Here is a 23155-nt window from a genome sequence, read left to right as displayed (position 1 = left end):
AGAGCAGAACTTAATCTGCAAAGTGTATTTGTTCAGTTATTAGTTGCTCTAAGAAAAGGGCCATTTATTTGGTATACTAACAACATTTACTCAAAAGTCTCATTTATAAACATCAAGCTGAGCCTTGCTTTAGACTACCTCAGGAAAAAAAATGGAGTCTGTATTGCATATCTATCTTTAGGGAAACATAATTATTTCTGAATTCAGGAACTGCTCTGGGTTGGAGCAGCAGCTAATATTCTAACCAGAATTTCCTTGATCATTACTCAAGTGGTAGCATTTTTATTTTAAAAAACCTTAGTCCTCCTCCCCCACCAGTATTTCTCTTCTAACACATTCCATTCTAATTTTAGTCTTTTGAGAAGTTTCTTTTCCAGATCAACCCACTCTTTTTCACATTTAAATAATTTTCAGTTTTTTTAAAGAGCTCAGCTTTAGCAGGTGTTTCAGTAGCTAAGCAATAAGAAATCTCTTGAGAACATCTTCCATGTTTCCCAAATGGGTTAGCCTGGAAGTTTTGGGAGAACAATATTAGGCAAAGTAACCTTGCCATTTAATTTCAAAACTGGAATAAAACTCTTAAGAGAAAAAGGACAAAAAGACACACCCCCTCAGAAGAAGCACTTATGCTCATTGTTAACAAATAAAGAAGGTGCAATAAGAAACAGTTTTTACACTAGCAATATTGGTAATTAACTTGAATGCAGTAAAATTCAACAGAAATAAATTTAGAAGCTTAACATGGAAGAAAATGATGCAACTCCTCCTTTTTTGAATTATTCAGCTTCAGTGCAGCCCCAGGACCAAGAATGCTAAATGGTTTGCAAGCATGGACCAAGTAAACACATTTCAGTGGCTAACAGTGGAAAAAACCCAGCACGCTGTCAAAGCAGCAGAGACTTTACTAGTGATTTGGGCCTGCAGCCCCACACAGCTAAAACACAATTATTATCAGATCTGGAAGCTGAACTGAAGCAAGGTCAAGATACCCATATACTATCTTCAAGTACCACCCCTCCTCAGACAAAAGATAGCCTGGCCCTTCATGTGACCTCCAGCTATATGAAAGCTGCACTTTTTCTCTTTTGGCTCCTGGAAGCTAAAACCACTGCAGTACATTTCAGCAATTGCTTCTTTTTGCCATCTCAAGTGGTGTGAGGAAACCCACTGACAATGATGCCTCTGGGTCTTTATGCAGTTAGAGCAGACCTATGAGATCTTGGCACCTGGTAGACTCATGAGGCAGGAAATTTTGAAATAAAGTTAATGCTAGGCATCATTTACAGATTTACCAATACAGGTGTTCATCTACAGTCACAGGGTTATCCTCCACATTTCCCTAGAGTGCAGGAACATCCTCCTTCTCCAGTGGTAAAAAAGACTAATAAAAAGTTGAATCTATCCTGCTATGTCTGTGCAGAGGTAGCATCTGCAGTAAAAAAATAAGTTGGAGTAGAATACAACAGCAGACATTTCTAATCTTATTCTTCAACATGACATATCATCCCCCATTTCTACTCCCTTTGCCCCATTAAATTCTCCTAACCACACAGAGTAAAAAAGATAATCCTATTTTAAAGCTGTACTTAAAAAGCACTTAAAGTACTTAAGCTGTTACTCAAAAAGCATTTTCTCACCCGGTGCAAAGATTTCAGGGAAACAATTCTTCAGCAAATGCTATTACCTAGGACCGCTCTAACCTCAATTTTCCAGATGTGAGATGCGTTTAAGTATGTACCTGAAGTAAACTTCCTTCTTAGCTTCCAAGAATTTTTAACAATGTATTTTTTTCTTTGAGGTTTCAACTAGATGTTCTCTGTCTTCCAAGTTTGCTTCTTTGTCTTCATCCTGTTCAGGCTCTCTAAAAAAGAATTAACTATGTTCATTCTCAGCTATGCCAGCTCCACTCCTGAGAACAGCCGTGTGAAGAGAGGAAGTACTGGAACCTAGGAAAAAGAGATATGGTATTCCCAAAAAATCCCCTCCAAAACATGTACTCTTGGAAGAAATGAGTTCTCCCACATGTAAATTCATTCCCTGCTTGCCTTCACTCCCTTTGTCCCTGTGGTTTGTTAGTGAGTGTGAAAGGGCACTGGTGAATGAGCTGGGGTGTGTGGGTGCGTCCTCAAGGACAAGTTTTCCTCCCATTAAGTACAGCTGAGCTGGCTCCCATGGCTCGCTTCCTCCTTAGGCTAAGAACACAAATATATCAAAGCAGCTGGACATAGATTAACATCTCTTCCCTACCTTTAACATAGGTTTAAAACAGTACATGTACTTATGATTACGTGCAAGTAACTAAAAGCTTCAGTTCTCTCCTCCTCACTAAATCTTCCTTTTCTCAAAAGCGCCTTTGTCTAAACATGGGCCAAATAAAGTCTGAATTGAAAAGAGGACGGGAAATTAGATCAAACTGAGTATGTAGCATTCTCATTATCCCTCATGTCAGGCAAGTCAGAAGCAGTTACGTAACTGGGCCTCTAGACTCTAGGCAGTGAAGTGTTAAGAGAGAAAAGCAATCCCAGGACTGCATGCTGGGTTTTGACAAATAGGAAAACACAGAAGTAGGCCAAGAGCTTACCATTAATGTTAGTTTTTAATTGTACCATGTCAAAAAAAAGGTTCATCGTATGGCATATACGGTTCAAGTGGTAAGCAAGCGTGTAGTGCAAGAAATGGAAAAGTGAGGGAGGGAATTTTACCTATGCTTGTGTACACACTTATGCGTGAATCAGAGAAAGTGCACTTGCCAGTGAGCAAGCAAGAACGCATGTGTATGAGAAGAGTACAGTGCAGAGAAATACAAGGGGAGGCAGCGGCCCATAAGCAATTGCTGTGAAAGGGAATGGGGGTGGGGAATAGTGCACAGCCCTTTTTTAGCTTCTGCTGTAAAAAATAAATAGACCTTTTAATCTGTGTTCTCCTTGAAGCCTTTTCTATTGACCATTCATTTCTTCTTTCCCTTCCCAGCTCTTTACCTCCTCTATATGGCTGATGAATATGCAAATGCATAATCAGTTCTATAATAGCCTATCCTTTCTAAAAACAGGCTATAAATTTGGATCCTAAGCAGCAGGTTCTAAAGAGACTATTATACTATATGGCTGGGGGAAGAGGCAAGACCCAAATACCACCCCTAGCACACCAGGGCTCTTTATAACGTGTGTGAATGCAGCTAGAAGGCGGGCCCTTCTTATAACAGAGCTAGCAGACAGAAAGGAAAGATCTTCTGCAAAACGTACACATGAATCTCATCACAGGCTCCTGCAGGGCACGGCGCACGTGCTAGCAACAGGCAGTGCTCCCTGCAGGCTTTGGCAAGAACACACACCCCCAGATCCCGTAGGTTTTAGTTCTAATTGACGCCAGCTACCGGAATTGTGGGAGCTCCCGGGAAAGCCCAGTGACCTTGACGCTGATGGAGACGCCGAGGCGGGCAGGCCCGGCCGGGGCCCGCGCCCTGGGCACCCCGCGGCTCCAGCGGCTGCAGGGGGGCGCCGCGGGCAGCAGGTGGCGCGGCGGGGCCGGGGCGGGGACGCAGCGCGGCCTGCCGGTACGCACCGGGCCGGCGGAGGGGAACCTACGGGCCCCTACGGGGGCACCAGCACAGGGGCACCCTCCCAGCTGCTGCGGGAACGGCTGCACCCCCAGCGAGGGGTGACAACAAGCACAGCCCCCAGGCCTGGTCCCTGGCAGATTCTCACAGCTCCAGTTGACTCGGACGCAGTGAAAACAAGACCAGAGCTCTTATACCCTGCTCCCATTGTATTACAGAAGACAGCTGTGTTACAAGCGGGACAGCAGTTTGAGGGTCCATACATCATTGTACGTCACCTGCTTCCCAGCTCCCAAGGAGTTGCCTCCTTTCTTCTGTAAAATAAGCACAAACACTTCTGTACAATACTTGCACACACTTCCACGTCTGCCATTTTGAGGTCCTCCTCAGGTTCCCACCAGGCTTTACAGTATTCCTGGATGTTGTCACTGCAGCGTAGAATGCAAGAACTGTTAGTCCAAATTTAATGAGACGGTACTGTCCTACTATACAGGGACTGAAAGCTGAAGGTGCTGTGCCCAAGTGCATTAGTTCATCACTCCAGCTTCTGAACTGCAGTGAGGTAAAGACTGGGACCCCACAGGAAGGAATCGGGTCTAGATGTGCTTTACAAGTTCCCCATGGAAAACTACTCAGGAACAGACATTTCTTCAAGCTCCAGACTGAACTGACAAGCAAGAAGGCACCAGCTGGAAACCGAGAGCTCCTGCTCAAACTCTGGGCAAGACAGAAGCAAAAACGTGGGCTGTAACAGTTTCAATACCACCCTACCCAAGGCAGCCAGGACATCACCATATTATACACAGGTTGCCCTGTTAACTGGGTTAGCAGGAGCAGATATCACCTTGATGGGGCACAGAGATGGGAAGGTAGGAGTGATGTACATAGCATCCTCAAAAAATTCGGGTAACTTGGATCTGGCCCTAATCCCATCTGTTGCACCCTGAACACGTCACAACTTTTCATTCATTGTATTAACATTTACAGGTGGTGAATAATATTCGCATAATTCACAGGAGTAATATGATAAAATAAATATATACAGGACATGCTATAATCATAGAGATACCTAGACAAACATGAAATAATTTTAAAATATATCTTTGCAGAGATTGATATTTAAAAACGAAATCTTGCAATCCTAAAAAATACGCAAAGTTAGGTAGCCTTTGAATGTGGACATCATTGAACACCTTCCTTCTCCCTTTTCCCATTACCTTCAACACAGATGTACCTCGCAAAGCAATACAAACTCTGCAACATCTCAACAAAATCAGGGATGACAGGAGGAAGGAATGTTGTTAACACGATTTATTAAAATCAGTTTATAAAACTCTAGGACCAGTTCACAAAGAAGAATGGAGGTCTCATCCAACACTTTGAAGATGGGAACAGGGCTCCCCAGACAAGGTCCAAAGCCTCAAGCTGATCTTTATTGGAAGTAACAAGATCTATGTGGCAGTCAAATTTGACGATTCAGATCCTCTCTGGAGCCTTGTTTTCCTTTTTGCCTTTTAACATTCTTCCGAGCCTATTAACACACCGGTACTCTGCGTGCCTACCACAAAGTAGTTTTTGCCTGCATCACTGGAAGCACATAATTTTCATCCTAGCCTCTGATAATACTTTTACAAATATTTGCTTCACCTCAACTAAAAAAACCACAAAATACAGCGAGAGGAAATATTTTGATCACAAAGTAAAACAAATTAACAAATCAAGGCTAGGATCCCATAAAACAAGAATTAGAATAGGAAAAAAAACCTACGGGTGGATATACTTATAGGTAATCTCCCTTAGGTGGCGAAAATCTTTGGATCCAGAAACACTGACAAAACACTGCAAATAAAGTAGCATCCTCCCCCTCCCTGACCCCAGGAAACAAACCAACCTCAGCACCCCAAAATTTGCTATTATCAGCACATCTTAGGCACAGGATCTGGAGATAATTACCAGAAGGGATGCAGCAGGCACCAGGGTCCATTCAGAGAACATGCATTTGCCACTTCTTCCCGAATTTCAGAAGTCTCTTCTAGAGTAGTCTCTTGTATACAATTGCATGTCCAGTTGCACGCCCTAGAGGTTGTGGATCCAAGAGGAACAGCAATATTCCCTGCAGGATACTTTCAACTAACTAAATCCTTATTAAAACTCTTCACATAAAGTACCACTTAAATTAAAAACATTACAAGAGAGGGTCTGACAGTGGCATAGACACAACATAATGACTACAGTTTAGAAAACTTACATGTTATCAAATGAGAATCCATGACAAACTCAAATCTTCACGAGACTACATGAAGACTTTATGAAAATGGAAATGTATGGATGCTTTTTCCTGTAACAGGAATAACTGTTTACTGTTTAGGTGATACTCTGTAACTATAGGAGGTAAGTTTGGAAATATTGAGTATTATCAATTCTAACACGAAATGCTGTCCAGGTGCATCCATAATAGACCTGCACCTGTGCTACTCAGATAAACAGCAGTGACGTTTTTCTCCTTTCTCGGTACTCCTGTTTGAACTACTAAAACACTCCTAGCAGAACACCTGGCATTTTTTCTATTCCCGAGTTTAGAATGGTAGCAGAAGTTACTCTTGTAGATGGCTGTTAAAGCCTCAAGTGCATTAGTATGTGGAGACTGCCTCCTGTTCTCTCCTCTCATCCAATACAGTTAAAGCCAAAACAAAAACCCGTAACAGTTCTGGTATTACTGTACCCTCCCTAGCAATATACAACAGAATCATGTCACATACATTAATCTTTAAAAGCAAAGCCCTGATTCAAGTTATAAAAATGTAATCTTTCACACTGCTCCCTCTTTGCAGGATAGCTTCTTCACGGTCTCATTGCCTTTGTGGTAGAGACTGAGTTGATCATACTGATTTTAAATTGTTCCTTTTAACTTTTACCCTCCACCCACAGGTCCTTGGCTTCTCTTCTCATTGGTTATTGCACCCTGGGGCTGCAGAAGAGGTGCCTGCCTGCTTCTGCTTCTTACGGCGTTTGTTCAGGAGGCGGTTGTTGGATGTTTTCAAGTCTTTGATTTTCACCTGATCATAGTCCACCCTCATGGTAGCCAAAGCGCTGGTCATCTCCTCCTGAAACCAAGGAAGCAATTTATGAAAACCCTGAGGCAGAGAGCACGCAGCCAGCCCACACTACCGCCAGGAGATGAATGTACAAAAAGGAACCCTCTGTTACACTACAGCCAGAAATAGCTGAGCCCTTTCTGCTGCACTGGACTATGACTAAAGGCTTCGTTCTACTCATGGACTCATTCAGGAGGAACTATTCACACAGTATTTCATATGTGAGCATGCAGGACCACACTCTGCTGGCCTAAATTCCACCATGTCCCTCTGCCCAGCATTTCTTACTGGCTGGCTCTGGGCCTTCACCAGCTACTGAGCCTGGGCTTCTCATACCAGAGGCAGAGTGCTGCTTTCCTTGCTCTGTTACCAAACTAGGTTAGCAGGAACTAGAATAAGGAGTCCAGACAAAGTTGTTTAAAAGTATGTGCTTCAAATTCACACGCTTCCTTAGTTTGAATTAATGTTGAAGTGCAGGCAAATTTTAAACTTTTTACTAAGGCTTTGAGCAAAAATCTGCTTAAGTAAGTGAATGTCTATGCATTTCGTTCAGGCAAGGAAAAATGATTAAATATTATGGGAATGCTGGTGGCCCAAGGGAATACCTCTGGGACCTCTAGAAAGCACAAGCATTAGAAGTTCTCAGAAACATGGAAATGAAGAACGCTAAGTGAAACTATCTGTTTGATCTCTTTGACTTGGGAAGCAAATGTTGCCTAGGTCCTATGAAATTTTACCATTACATAGTTCAACATCAGCAATTTAAATAAAATCAGTAATCAGTAAAATACACTACAGGAATGTTGCCATTATCAAAATGCCAAGCATTGTAAGTGAAAAAAAAAATAAAAATCAGAATTAATTGTAAAAGCATGCCAACCTGATAAAGGCCAGCAGGAAAGAGTTAAAGCTTGCAAACAACTTTTAGTCTGCCCTATAGTTTCTCTTTGCAGGATGCATTCAACTGCCATCAGTACAAACAGTAGGTGAGGCACCTGGTTAGATTAAGGGAAAGACAGATATATTTTTATCTCCCCTCACCAAATGTCACAATAAGACAAGGCTAAGGTTATTTAATGTTGTTTTACAATACAGGAACAGAGTAGAAAACCAGAATGCAGCTCAACTCTCCCACCCCATCCCCCTACATTTTCATGATATTCTTCACTTCACTATAATGAACTTCAAGCTCCCTCAACACTGTCCCTTCTCCTCTACAGTTACATACAGTGGCTCAGCAGGTATTGTATCATTAATAACTTTGATCATAAACATCGTCTTTGTTGGTATTTGGCACAGCTATAAGGCTGTCAGATGAAGCTCAAAGAGCATTTTTCTTTTTTAATCAGTTATATACACTACTGTTCTAATCAGGACTGTTTAAGCTTCCCTCGTTTAACATGCTTGTATTCAAAATAGCCATCATCTCCAAGGAAATAAGCATACGCAGAGAAGCCAGCCCATCTAATCTCATATCAGACTTGACTTCAAGAAATCTGAACTATGATTGACTCACTTTGACTTCATCCCAGTGGTCTTTATCCTCTTGCAGGACCCGTGCAGTATGAAGAGGAGTTGGTGGCACTGCCATTGATCTCTGAGAAAAGGGAAAAATACCAAAAGAAGTGTTCTGCAAAATCACGTTTGGGAAGTGACTGCTTACTCTTCTATGTGTATGGAGGGCATAAAAGTTTATCTAATGTCCTTCAGTGGCCCTCATTATTCGTGCTTTCCACCACTTCACAAGCTAATTCATGCGTGAGGTAGAAAAGGACTATAGTCCGCACATGATCGTATCTTTAAAGAACAAAGGGAGAGAGAAATCAGTGCTGAGTTTGTTTCACTCTGCTCCCTTCCAGTCCGACCAATAACCCTGTGTTGGATAAATTTTTATGTACATTTTAGATTTTAACTGTCATTTCACTATTCATTAGTTAATGTTTTAAAGTGGTTAATTTGACCTTTATCTTCTAGGATTTGTCGCAGGAGATGTTTTCTTGTACATATACATTAACTGAGATTACCAGTTTATCAGATCATAAGCGTGTCCCAAAGAGGAAATTATACTATTATTCAGAGTAAGGCACAGTTCAGAAGACACTGCATCGCTTGAGATGCTCTTCCACATAAAATTGAGATCTATGCTCACCTGCCATGAAAGATGAGGAGATACTTTAAATTAGAATAAGATACAATTTCTAAAGCACAAAGCACAGTTCCCTAGCTAAATTCAGCAAGAATCATAGTATTTCTTGCCAGTCCATAACCCAAACTATAAATTCATATCCTATCTCCCTTTTGCTTTCTACTCAAACTCGCTGTCTACTGCTGTGGCATCCTACACCAGACGCAGCTGCATGTCAACAGAGTCTAAGGAGGTCCCTGGATACGTCATTGTCAAATAAGCATTACATTGGAAGCAGTGCTTATACTCCACCGAGCTAACAGCACCACTGCCATAGTTACAGACGTGGAAGCGGAAATCACGACTCCTGCATCCGCTGGAAAAGAACCCTAGCTGGCCAGGGTATAGTTTTATCACGTACAGCTGGGAAGAGGGAAATGGAAAACCAGCAGACTGGCTTCAGTGATGTCCCTGAGCAGGTGTTGAAGCTGACCTCCTATCTGCTGTGAGCTACTTCTTGTTAAATAAATCTTATCTACAAGCTAACTAGAGGATTATGTGCTCCACCTAAACTGACAATTTTTGCATAGTCCACAATAATACTTCTGCCATCCATCTAATTAAAAAAAAAAAAAAAAGAAAAAAGAAAAAAGAGGAGAGACAAATACACTCCTCCACTGCTTGTGTATCTCCCCATACATGTTCCCACTTCAGGATTCAGGAAAAGAAAAGGAAGAACACAGATGTTCACTATGTTGGTCTTTCCCTCTCTCTCCCTCTGCCTCATGGGAACAATAGGTTCAGCAGAGAAAAATGCCAGTCTGCAGCTCCTAGAGCATTCTTCCAGGAACAGCATTATAGCACGGCTCTTTGGTGCAGCAGAGTCTATAGACCTTGTCTCTAATCTCCTCCTTATTAATTGGTTATATGCATATTTCAAGTAACATGTGTCGCTGTAGGTGGTAGCTTCCTTAGCTAATAGGCACTCATTCTGTGAAATTCATTGCCTGCTGACTTCTGGAACACCTCCTTCCTGGGTCTTCAAACACTTAAAGCTGAAGGTATTTATTCTGAACAGTGATTACATTTTTATTTGGTTAGAAAAGACTTAGAAACGTTGTCTAGGTTCTGTTCCAGTTCTACAGAGGCTTTGTAAACTTAATTTCTCAACTTTCACAACTCTAAATGAAGACATCTATCTACTTCATCAGGATGTTTTACAGCTACATTTCTATATGATTCTAAGGGCTTTCGGATCTTCAAACAGGCATTACAGAAATGCTGACTGTTAGTCATGCCTCTGTTTCTGCCCCTTCCTCTGAGGATCAGCATGGACAGAGACAGGACTATGAGAGAACAGGGCATTCTACAGTACAAGTGATTCTGTTCCTGGCTGATGATTTTTTGGGCAGCAAGAACAAGACTGGTGTCCTTTTAGGCACCAATGTGAGAAATGTAATCTATTATTTTAAGTGACAACTACAGAGCAGAGATGATATCCTGAAACTCAGCCTGATAACTCCTGGGATTCTTGTCTCCTGTTTGAAATAATTAATATTGTATTATTAGAGTCGTATTTTCTTTTTCCCCAAAAAGCGTTTTTTAAGGAAAAGTAAATTCAACCAAGTCATAGACTGAAACCTGAACTGGGACCATTAATGGCTCTGTGTACCACCGTATCTGGCAATCTCTCACAGGGCACTAAGCCGAGACCCTTGCTCCTCCCCCATGCATTTCTGAACTCTGCCAAGGATGAGAATTCCCACTAAGCATAGGACTGTGTTCACACCGACACAGCTATGCACAATGGTGACTGAGACCACTAATAATAGCTCTCTTTAAATCCTGCACTGATGAAGTAAGTACATACGGTTTATTTTTATATTTTTAAAGAGAGTAACACATGCATATGCTGCAGAGTCAACAGCGACTGCCTGCTCACAGAAGATATAGATACATTTGGCTTTTGCTTCCAAGGACACTACTGTGGGTGTCTCTCTTTGAGTGTCCTCTGGTAACACCAAGAAGAATTGTGGTTCTACAGGCAGATGACCCTCTGTGGAGGGCACAGTAGGTTAATTAAGTTATTAACAGTAATCATCATCCTTCTCTTGCTGTGCTATGTGGAGCTACATGTAGTTCTGCATGTAAGAATTCATCTTGCTACCTTGTAAAAAGAGATATGAAACTCACATTAATCCAAGGGTGATTCATAAATTGAGAAACTGTCATCCTCTCTGTTGGGTCAGTCTTCAGCAAATGGCGAATCAGTTGCTTGGCTGAAAAACAGGATCAACATGGCATGTTGTAGTCTACTACTGTGTTCCCAAATAACCTTGAGAACACAAAGCCCTGCTGAATGAAGAAAGACAATTTTGCAGAACTCAAAACACCTACCTATCGCTGTTACCATGTTAAGAAGCCATGTACAGTGTGGTGGGTTATTATGTTCAAAGAGGCAGAACATGAAAACATCCAAAACAAAAGGTAAGAAGAAAAAGGACTGGGGATTCCATCTGTGCTATCAACATCACCAAACCAACTGTTTTGAGAGCATGAACTTGAGAAAAAAAAACATAGGAACAGAAAGCTGACAAGCTGCCTGTCTGATAGACAGCGAGAAGCTTGGCATTAAGGGCTGAATGAATATATAAGCTGATATTTTGAGAAATGGCAGAAGACAAAAAACTAGCACAGGCTGGGGGGGGGAGGGGGGGCGGGAAGGACAATAAACTTCTCTCTGACAACTGAGAGGCCACTAAAAGGAAAACAAAGTCGAATAAATGGATTGCATTGGCTTTATAGCAGCTTTCTGTGAACATGGTATGTGCCAAAGCAAGATTACTAAGTAAGTGAGATATGAGATGATGGGAGTCTGGACAAGAGTTTCATTAATGCTGGTGGACAGACAGGAAACACTACATCCAAGAGATGTTATTTAGCAAGACGTAAACATAACTTCCTTGGGGGAACCTAGAAAAACTTCTGAATAAGAGTTCTCTTTTAGAAACATTGAATGCAAGATGGCTAAATGCTTGTAAGAAGCTGCCAGAAGCGCAAGTTGAGACTTTGTTTGTCGAGAGAGGCTGCAAAGGAGGTTTACAGAAGAGATTAGCTAGAGTCTAAAATGTACAAGGAAACAAAAGGAGGGGACCACAAACAGAGCCCATTAAGATGACTACAGGAAGCTAGTGGGGAATTTAGAGGAAGCCTCCATAGATGATGCAATGAAGGAATGATTAGGTAAAGAAAACCATGACAAGAACAGTATAAAGGAGGGCAAAAACAAGCAGTCTGCTGAAGGTGCCTGATCAGCCTAAAAGAGTGGACATAAACTAGCCGATCTTAATAGGTTCAAAGGTAGAGGGCACCTATCTTCATTCAGGCAAGCATAGAGAAACCCTACAGATTTTCCAAGCAAATATTCTCCCACCAAGCTCCCCTAGCATTTTAATAATTGCCATAATATGAACAAGACCCAAGACAGACAAAATATTAAGCCAGCAACCCACAGGTAACACATCTTCCGTATTAACGTTCAGTAGTCCATGCTGCACATGCAACCATGAGACCCAATGAGGGGTTAAAGTGCCACAGATTACAGTATTATCCAACGATAATTTGTTATTGCTAAACAGCAGACAATAATAGGATGCTAGCAACAGCAATATAAAGGGCTTGTTAGAAAAAAAGATGTGCCCAGAGGTTGCTGACCTTTCTAATATGATGGGCAGGTGAGACTTCCAGCTTATGAGACTGCCAGAATAAGAAGGAATCAAAAATCACTTTCAGGACACTGGTTTGAGCCCATCCAGATCACAGCTAAACAGCAGCAGCTTTTGGTCAATGACTTATACAAAATAAATTGTTGACCTTGATTTAAGTGGTGACTGGCAAGTTCCCACATCACAAAAAGTAAGCATGAAAACTTGCCATCCTTGCTGGCTGTGTCACCAAGGAGGGCAAAGACTGAACAAGTTCTTAAGACAGTTTGCCTTTCTTCCAACTCAGCTTGCATTGCAGCTGTCCTGGCAGTCTCCTTTCTCAGGATTAAAGACTTTTGTTTCCAGAGGGTTTCATCTCAGCATTCTCTAGCACTAGCTGGAATTTGAAAGAAAGTTTTCAGTAGTCATTTACTTTCTGTAGTACTTAGGCTGCTGGCAAGTGTCCGAGTTCCCAGTCATTCTCTGTATCACTTTACAAAAAATTAATTTAAATTCTAAAAAAAAAGGGAAACAAAAACTAAGACAGGTTTTTAGAAATAGTCTCTTGTAAGCACTCTGCCACTGCACACCACGCACATAGTCATCAGTGGCAGTGAGCATTGTTACCTTCCTCTGATACTTCAGCCCACTCTGGATTGGGAAACCCATATTGCCCCATCCGAATTCTTCTCTTCATCCCTGGAGAAATGGCTTGACCAGTGTTTGAGTAGAATGGAGGGAACCCACACAGGCTGGAAGAGTGGACAAAAGAACTCTTATAACTAGGAAAGTCCTGTCATCTCTTAAAAAGTTCCATACAAGCTTATGTTCTTCTGCAGGTTACGTGATCCTAGTGACTAATTACTCCTAAGCACAGATTTAATAAGAAGTGTCCTTTTTCCATTCATCAAGCCTCTTTCCAAATACTTACAGAATATATGTGATGACACCCAATGACCACATGTCACATGATTTGTCATACTTTTCAGGACCAAGGACTTCTGGGGCTGAAGAAGATTAAAAACAGAAATTAACAGAGTACCAGATATTTCCTTTCATCTCCATCACCTTATAAGTAGCAGCACACTTCAACAACAAATATCAGAGGGATTAAGAAAATGCAACTCACTGCAGGAACTGGGTAGTATTTTCTATTGACAAGTTCCTAAACACATCTAATGTAGCTTTAAAAAGGAGGAATGGAGCTGGCAAAATGCCCTACTCTTCACCTTAGTGTCTCTCTGCTCAAGAGAGTACTAAGATTACAGAAAAGCAGAAGGAGCTATAGCTAAATGTGTACAGGGAGACACTGCACTGAAAGAGACAGGAGCATATGTTGCAGAAATCAGAACAGAAAGGACCTACTTGAGCTGTGATAAAATTTTGATCGGTACCTGGGTAAGTGTGTTTAGCTCCAGCAACTACAAAGCAATGTATTTTTCTTTGGCCTCCAGAGCATTACATTTTTTCACTAAGTAACAAAATTATGGAGAGATACATTTAGAGGGGATTTTTATTTTTCCCTGGGGCAGGTGAACTGTCAGGGAGCTTGATTTTGTAAGGAAAATTATTCTCTAAACATCTGAGCAATCATGCTGGTTTATAAAAAGGGGTTGAGAAGGGAAATGTCAGTCTGTTTATGTACAAATATAAAGGCATAAAAACATATATGCGTAAACTCCTTAACATTTTATCACTAATCCCAGCTTACAAAAATATAGAAGAAAGCATCAGAAAAAAAAATTGCTATCGTAATTCTCTGCTAACAATGAATAACAGTATCTTCCAATACAAAAGACTAAAAACTTACATTGTAGAAGAGAACTAACTCTTCCAAAAAATTAAGCCCTTTTTCCTCCAAAGAAATTCCAAGCGCAGGCTGCCTCAGTCATACCATATGGTGAATGACTATTAACTCCAAGACCAAAACAGACGTACTCTAAAACGAGTGCATAAAGGACAGTCTACTGTGGCATTCATTACACAGTGCTCTGTCTTTGGACAAAATGCAGGCAAAAATTCATTTGTGATTAAGTCACATTGGTGTTTTATTACTAATTCCTCCATTTGCCAGCTTTAAGAAGCTTCACAGCTGAGGCAATACTCTCCTTGTTCTCTTTTATTGCATTAGTTAAGCTAAGGGAAGTTATGCAAGGAAACACCCAAATAATCACGAAGCTGAGTTCAAATTATGGCTTTTATTGCATCATTCAGAGGAAACATCAGGATTACTTCAAGTGTAATCAGAAGCAACATGTTCTCTCTCCTTGATCCTCATTTGCATCCCCTGTTAAGGCTGTTTCCTCTGCAACCAAGGAAGAAAGCAGGAATACTGAACTGTACTGGAACCAGACTAGGTTTGGGTTGGATGCCAGTTTATATTCTGCAGGCTACCTCTTTGTATTACATCCACAATAGATTTCCCATCCATTCCTACAGTCCACAGGCCCACTATAAGGGGAAGGATGACAGATGAAACACAAAAGAAATGCATCTTGGATAACTTACCCACATAATAAGGAGTGTAACAGGGAGTCTGCAGCGCATTTTGTATAGTGGTTTCTTTGGCAAAGCCGAAGTCGGTGAGTTTGAGTACAGTATCCTTCTCTTTAGATGTGTAAAGCAAGTTTTCAGGCTGAAAGGCCACCAAGAAAAAGGATAAAATGGACAATGAAGAGATGTCTCTAATAAGCTGAAAGGTCAAACAACTCCTGCTTGCCTGGATCACCACCAGCATCTGGGTTTTCTTACCTCTCTCACATCCCCATCATATCATGCAGAAAGTTCCCTCCCAATGTGTAGCATTTTTGCTCAGACTAAAGATCAATATTCTTCTCAACATGGTATTTAGGAGAGCAAATCACAAGACTCATCAGGTCCAACGGGAGTCAGGTCTGGCTTCTTGAACCTCTCTCTAGTTCACTGCACTTACTAGGATTGCTCTGTCTGATCAACACCAGTTGATCTGACAGCACTCTGTACCGCACTCAAGTAGCTGAGGTGGAAGACAAGAGAAGTCATCAGCCAAACTCTATAAGCAACTGACATAACTCCATCAGAATTAACTGATGCAGACACAGTCCCCTTCCTGCTCCCTGCCCCTCTGTCTCCTGAAACCTGAGTTAATTCCGCTCTTGCCCCACACTCCATAAAGGCTCTCCATAACCAGAAGTGGCACAGAGGGAAGTACAAGCTCTTGTGCACAAGAACAGGAACAACAGCGCATCTCCAGAATCTGCAGCTGGTTGAAATTGTTTTCCAGTTTCTCAGTCATAAGGAAGCTATGCCCTCTCTCAGGCTAGTGTTTTGGGACATAGAGAAGAAGGAAGGGCTTGAAAGAAAACAGGATTTAGGATCTATTAAGCAATTTGAACCACTTCTATGTTAGTTCACTGAGTGTGTGCAGGTGGTGTTTGGGGCTAAGCCCTTCAGTTTCTGTGCTGGTGATAGGCAATGGCACAGAGGTCCACAAAAGTGAATAGATTTTTAGCCTCTGAACTGTGTAGTCATTCTCCGGTTCCCACCTAAAGAACCCTCAAACATACCCCTCAGTGATACCAAGCAATGGCGGTTCTCCCTGCAGCTAAACACACAAAGCATCTGTAGAAAATTCACAAACTCAGAACTGCGGAATCAATCAGATGCCTCAGTCTATCATTATGTGACCTGCTCTCCAACACATTCCATCGCACTGCCATATCACTGTGCTAGAAATGCCTTGGTGCAGCTATCTTGTCTTTGCTCATGCTGCACACTTTACAGAATGAAAACAAGACACAATACTACAAACCCTGTCAAATCTCTACAACAAGATTTGGGTACGAACTTTAGCTAATAAAACACACTGTTCCACATGGTAATAACTGAGATCTTTGCATTTTCCCAAATATTTACATATACTATTAAAGTGGGTTGGATGCATGGAATTGGTATGTATGCAGTTTCTCCTGTTTCTGAAGGGTTTTTTGGTGTTTGTTTGGGTTTTTTTGTTTGGTTTTGGGGTGTGTGTGGTTTTTTGTTTTGGTTTTTTTGTTGTTGTTGTTTTGTTTTGGTTTTTGTTTTGTTTTGTTTTTTTTAAGGCAGGTATGATTCTGAAAACAACTAATAACTGGCAAAGACTGTACATAGAGGTATAGCATCTAGTGTAAGTTCACTTCAGGCAGTGTTATTGTCTTGTTAATTAACTGGATTGCAAGTTGATAGTACCTCTTTAATAAACCATCTGGCTATCACCAGATTCTTCTGCATTCTGTACACAACTGGAAGGCATTAGCACACATCACTATTCTGACCTTTGACTAGTTGCAAACTACTTGTGAAAAGATCCCTTCTCACACTGGAAGAGGAACAGAAACACTTGGACCACCTGATTGTACTCCTATTTAAACCACCACCGCCCATTTATTTTTCTGTCTTATGCTTTTTCCTCCCTGCCCACACACCTTCAGGCCTCACCTTGACATCTCTATGGGCAATGTTCATTGAATGCAGATACTGGATGGCTGTCCCGATGTCTCTCATTATTTCAGAGGCCTCTATAAATACAATTTTAGAGAAAGGTCACATTAACATTCCCACTGTAACTCAGGGACATGCTTGGGAATGCTTATGACTTACAAACAGCTTGCTGGAATACAGGGCTAGCGTCAAGACTAGAAAACCTAAAATTAGACCTAACAGCTGTGTTTTGGTTTTGCAGGCAACCATACCCCCCAATTCCCTGGCTGAGCAGCCCTCCTCCTGAGCAGGCACTGCAACTGAACGGTTGAGACTCCGGCTTCTTATGAGCTTGTAAACTTGTGCTTTAATTTGCTCACCAGAAAAGCAGCGGGAGTAGAGCAGGTAAGCAAGCAACATGCAAGACTGTGGAGAAAGGAGCCCCAACCAGATCTCTGATTGTCCAGGACATGTCCTTGGTTGTCCAAGACAGAAGTTTAACTTTCAGCTTCTAGTTCAGGGGTAACAGGAGAATCTAACAGATTTTCTAAAAATAGAGCAACATAACAATATAGTAATTTTAGGATAGGTCATATCTTCATTCCTCACTGTCTTCAGAAGTTTTTCCTCAGGAGAAACAAAATCAACAGTTCTATTCTGCAAAGCCCAAACTGCCACCTTTGAAATAATACGTTTCTAAAATTTAACGTAACCCCAGCGGGAAATTCTAGTGGGCTGCCTTGCAACAGCAGTACTCGAAGTCTGGAAGATTTCGGTTACATAGGGAGAGGTTTCAGAGCAGGGAGGAGTGACATTCCCATTGTACCAAGTGAGCATTATATTACATCTCCATTGACAGGGAAACAGAATTAGCAGCTTCAACTGATCCTCTGTTTTGTGCATAGGTAGAAAACTCAGCTGCAGTACTGAGAGAGAAAGTAGAAATTATCGTACTGTAACCTGGAATCCTTTTTCACATGGCTCGAGATTGAAATTATGTAATCTCAAGCAAGGACAATCAGAAGGCAGAAACACTCATCTTTGGGGAAAACCTTGCACAACCTCCTCCTTCCTGGCCCAGGCCAAAAACCTTTGCTCCTAATGGGAAGTTGTGGCTGATATATAAGCAGGCAGGGAACCTGGGGAATCCAGTAGAACAGGGCTCATTTATCTCAGGAAAGAATGAAGGTGGGTTTTTTTGTTTAACACTCCCAGATGATCTCCAAGTAAGTATTTAGAATGTTATACAATGGTATTTAATGTAGAAAAATCATGTTTTTAGCAGAGTGGAGTCACTAATGATCACAGAACCAGTTTTCCCCCTGGAAGCTTGTATTTTAGAGAGGAACAAATAAAGTTCCTGAAAATGCTTGTTTTTCCTACATAAGTCTGTCATTCCACTTAAAGGATTCATCCCAGGCTAGGAAACAAAGGATCACAGGATCAAAAAAAGCCTGGCCTCTATACCAGACTTGCAAAACAGTCACAGTAATTTATAAGCTCAGGTATAAATTTTTCTTCTTCCAACAATTTTGTCAGGATGCTAGTTACAACCACTAACATTTTTACTCCTGAGCAGAAACAAGCTCTTGTCTGTTGTGAATGGGCAAGGAGAACAACAGTCAAGCATACCTGTGGTACTCTGCAAATAATAAAGAGCAAAGACAATAAAAATGGCAAGACTATTCTATTGCAAGCTCTGTCACTGACTCATAGCAGGTCTTTAAACTTGCACATAGTCCCTATTATAGATGAGCAGGCTTGTTTACAGTGTGGCTAATAACAATGCCTTTCAAGTAGTACTTTAAAACCCTTGCATAAGACATGTTTCATCAAATGTGATTTGCTCATTATATTCATCACCTAACAGTATAGCTGTGCACAGTGATGCTGCTTGAGGGACAGCCAGAAGAGAAATCACAGTAGGAGCTGTGTTGATCATGTTAGAGGTGGTCTGGCAGGAGACCAGAGACTAGAGTAACAGAGGCTGCAGTGGTTCAGAAATTAAGAAGCTGAGCAGATTTGTATAAGGAATTTTCCTCTAAACCTTCCACATTGTGCCTGAACTTGGCCAGTTCTGGTAATTCCTGATTTTCAGGAACTTTTAAGAATAACTGTTTAATACAGAGTTGGATAGAAAAAAAAAATTTAAAACTACAAACAAAAAATCAAATCAAAGAAAAATTCCTGTAAGGGAACTAAGCAAGGGGACAGAGAAAGGGAGAAGCAATCTTTCACAAACTTTAATTTTAAACTTGTGATTTTTCACCTCTCTCAGTGAAAGCTTGATCTCCTCTCTCCTGGATCCTGCTAAACAGCTCTCCTCCTTCCATGCTGAAACAAAGAACACAACCCCCCCACCTTACATGAGCAGAAAAGATCAAATCAGTCCCTGACTATGCATCCATATATAATCGCATAGAACCATGGCAGGAACAGATTAGAAGAGATTACAGGCTGCCTCCTATGCCAATGCTTCCTGAACATCACACTCATTTGAATCAATGCACAAAGCCATTCTGATATGGAATAATTAGAAAACAAAACAAGACCAAGGAGTTTTGATGCTTTCAGTTTAACACACCCTGTCACAAGGAACATGACACACGTAGTTGGAAAGTCAGATACGCTGTCACTGGGAGGCTGACAGTAATCTTGTTTTATGTAAGGGTTGCAGATGAAGAAAAAAGAGAGAAGGAAGCAAAGATACTGAAAAGGATTATTCATTTGTCCCCAGTGAAGAAGACAATAACTGTGGTGTTACAGATCAAGGAGAGAATAGGCAAAGTTAGAGTCAAAATAGTAGTGAAAAGGATCATGTCAGATCATAGGATTTACACCTGAAGTTGGAAGCCAATCACAATCAAAGCACATCGTATTTGTAGAGACATATCTTTCAAGATTGTATTAATTAGTCAATGCTTTAATGAGGACAATTGTCATGGAGTACAAGGAACATTTATTTTCTGATTAAGGTTCCTCATTCTTCCATCATACAAGTTGGCTGGAGCAGCTATACATTTCCTTACCGCTTAGACAAAGACAACAAAAGGTTTGCTGTGCAAACTAAAATTGCGCTGCTGAGAAAGCTCACCTAACTCTCATCTAAGCCAACACGTTCTCCCACTCCCTCCACCCCCTCAAAGAGCAATGCTTGGTGGAGGGCTGCTGCTGGTCCATACCATTCCATGACAATGAGGAGGCATCTCTTCCCATGATGTATATTCTCATAAACATCCAGGACATGGACAATATGGGGACACCCTGATGCTCGCCAATGATATTCTACTTCCTGACGGGCTTTTGGGTTGTCATACAGGAGCTGTAAAGAAATAGGAGAGAGCAATGTCAGTGAGCCAGTATCATTCTGCTTTAAATTGGCACCTACATGCATTTGAGCTCAAAGATGGTGGCAAAGCTACTCTTAGCACTTTCTCCAGCCAAAGGATGCCAATCCATCACAAGACTTTCACCATCTCTGGGCCTGTCCAACTTCCTAGATTGAGGAATACAGAAACAACTGGTCCCTTGCTACTGGAAGGACCTCGAGTGGCAGTGAGGAGAGATTTTGAATCTGAGATGGAGACAGACCTATCTCACCCACCTCTGGATAGGAAACAGCAATTTTTCTTCCTACTTGTTTGCAGTACTTGCAAACAGAGGAGAATCCCTCTGCTAAGGACAATAACCCTCCCACCTGCCCCCCAGCTGCTGGGAGAAGAGATTTTTAGGTGCAGTGCAAATCCTGAAAGTTCAGTGAGATTTAAAACAATAGGGACTTTTACACTGACTCTGAATGTGCTTCTTAAATACTACAAAAGTTTCCAACCCTATCAGGGTCAGAAAGGGACCTTTGACTATCTAGATGCTTGAACTTCTTTCTATGTCACATGCAAGATCAGTTTATTTTAAAGGCGCTAATCTCTAGAAGGGAGGTAAGAGCTCATCTTTCCTGATCCTGCAACCTCGTACACAAGAAATGTGTCCCTTCCCCTTTGAAGAACTGCTCTGTATCAGACTCTGCAACTGAGCTTTTGTGCAACAGGGGCACATTGCTGAATCACGCCTTTTCTTCTCTGCCTTGTCTCTCTAGACACCACTAACACTTTGTGACAGAGACTCTCTTCACTGTACATTTATACGGCTCCTAGACAACACGGCTGTGATCTGGGTTTGATATTTTATGCCCTATAGTAATAATCATTGTAATGATGGAGCAGCAACAAAACTGATGCTATATAAAACATTGTCAAATGCATTGAAACAGAATAAAAAACAAGCAAAGAGCAATCACTTCTGATCTATTCGCCTTAGAAAAAGGCTACAACAACTGTGGGGGAACTGTTTTCAAACAGGCAGAGAGAAAGTATCATTGCTGCACTAGTAGGCCTTAGCCTGAAGCTCTTCTCACTCATGTTTGCTATCAGATCCCAGTCAAAACACAACTGCACAATAATTGCTGAAAACAAGTATTAACATGTAACCTGTCATTAGGGACCTATGAATCAGCCCAGGAAAATGAGATTGCTTTTCCATCCAATTGCCAAGCTAAGGCACAAGTGGTGTCAGAGGCACCTCTCAGTATACGGAAATGCATGATTTAAAGGTCAAGGAAAGAAGTCGCAAAGTCTGGTTTCTTTATTGACGCCAATACAGACAATTTGCATCACTGGAAAAAAAAGCTTACACTTCTCTGCTGCTTCAACATCCCTTTCAGCAAAGCAGACACAGTAACATGGCAGGAAAGGCCTATAACACTTTATGAAATGCTGGGGAAGCGCTCAGGAACCACTGAACAGAAGGTAAGAGGTTTCTCTTCTTTTCCAGGCTGGGAATGGGAAAAGGGTGCCAAGTACTCCTCTGTTGAGTGCACATTTTTTATTTTTGTGAAGCACTGAGCGGTTGCAGGAAGGGACAAGTGGCCTCAGAAGGGCTGCTGGCTCCTTAGCTGAATGGGCAGTGAGCCTCACCACCGTGACCACCCTGCAGGCTCCCTCAGCTCTGCTGCAAAGGCTCCAGCATGACACCAGATTTCAGCGGTGCAAGGAGCTGAAGAAGCTTTCTCGACAAGTTCAATGCCCTTGCAGCCAACCTACTTCTTCCACAGCTGTCATTCTGCACCCAGAGCACACCCTTTTGAGATCACTAACTATCCGCCTCTTCCTTCCTGCTCCAGCCTGGCTATGGCCTGATTTCCAACACAAATAACTTCCTAAAAAAAGAGATGGCTCCAATTTGGACAAAAAGCCCATTAGCGAGTCCAAGAGTAGTTGCTTTACTTCTTTCAGCCATCAGCCCATTCAGCAGCTTTTCCTTCACAGCCACTGTGTTCCAGCGCAGTAGGACTGTCTATCAGCATTTTCCCCTCTGCCTTTCTGAGTTTGGGCTGTTGCCTAGAGGTGTCTTTAAAAGTTCATTAAATTACGTGTGCAACAATAAAGCCCAAACACCCTCAGGACTAACCAGGCCATTTAGAAAAGCATTACAGGGCTTACTGCTTGGATATTACTGGATTAATGCCACTTCTGAGCAGGACACTTCAAAAACCTTCTCACCTATCCTGTGCTACTAATTAGACATAACCATTCTCTTTACTAATGTTAACTGCACTATAATCTGTGTATCTTGTGCTTGCACAGTGTGCAGAGATGTTGTTTTTCATGTTTGTACCAAGTGCTTATGAAAATTGTTTCACAGTATTGAATTCTCACTCTCTAAAGAGCTTTTACAAGGCATTTTGATACACACAAGGATGCTGCAGTTTCTTTTCTCCACCCCTACAAGCAAGTTTCATATACTCCTTAGTGCCAAGTTTGAATGTACTCATGTCAAGATGACACCTGGAGAAGCAGAGAAAAGGAAACGCAAAAATAAAGAACAGATACACATACCAAGTAACATCTGATATATCAACCAACTGTTAACCTTTGGATTTCTCCTTCTGAGCCTTAAAAATAAATTAAATCTTTTCCTTATGTCTAAAACTGGAAGCCATAACTATACCTTTTAAGACATCTTAGAGACGCAGACACCTGTAAAATGAAAGCTAGGCAGGGTTGAAAGCACCAATTTCTACAAAATTTAGGTGATGATTTAGAAACAGACTGAAATTCTAGCCATAGGGTTAAATATAACAAACTTGCAAATAACATAAATGGACTTTCTGCCATCTTCCTGAGCCTGAAGAGAGACTGTGCTTCTATTGCTGCAATAGCTTTGATAAGACTATGACAAGGTT

At 41.5% G+C, this 23155-nt stretch overlaps 1 protein-coding gene across 12 annotated transcripts in view; it reads right to left on the bottom strand.

The window, feature by feature from the left end:
• Positions 1-4852: 4852 nt before the first annotated feature.
• The window catches only part of MAPKAPK3 (MAPK activated protein kinase 3), a 135195-nt gene continuing 116892 nt past the window's right edge, over positions 4853-23155 (bottom strand). For 11 of the 12 annotated variants that reach the window (XM_087745157.1, XM_087745156.1, XM_087745162.1 and 8 more), the window contains 9 exons: positions 20100-20239; positions 19187-19251; positions 16936-17015; positions 14989-15115; positions 13412-13487; positions 13108-13232; positions 10970-11055; positions 8168-8248; positions 4853-6660 (listed from right to left, as the gene is read on the bottom strand). In XM_087745157.1, coding sequence (XP_087601283.1) covers positions 6502-6660; positions 8168-8248; positions 10970-11055; positions 13108-13232; positions 13412-13487; positions 14989-15115; positions 16936-17015; positions 19187-19251; positions 20100-20239 — 939 coding nt within the window. In that variant the 3' untranslated portion in view covers positions 4853-6501. Of the gene's footprint in view, positions 6661-7531; positions 7647-8167; positions 8249-10969; positions 11056-13107; positions 13233-13411; positions 13488-14988; positions 15116-16935; positions 17016-19186; positions 19252-20099; positions 20240-23155 lie in introns of all 12 variants that reach the window. The other variant, XM_087745166.1, reaches the window with a different exon arrangement.

This window comes from Nipponia nippon, unplaced genomic scaffold, assembly GCF_047370975.1.
Source record: "Nipponia nippon isolate SJK-2023a ecotype South Korea unplaced genomic scaffold, ASM4737097v1 scaffold_9, whole genome shotgun sequence".
Lineage (NCBI taxonomy): Eukaryota > Metazoa > Chordata > Aves > Pelecaniformes > Threskiornithidae > Nipponia > Nipponia nippon.
The sequence above is the reverse complement of the archived record's forward strand: the minus strand, read 5'-3'. Positions and strand labels throughout refer to the sequence as shown.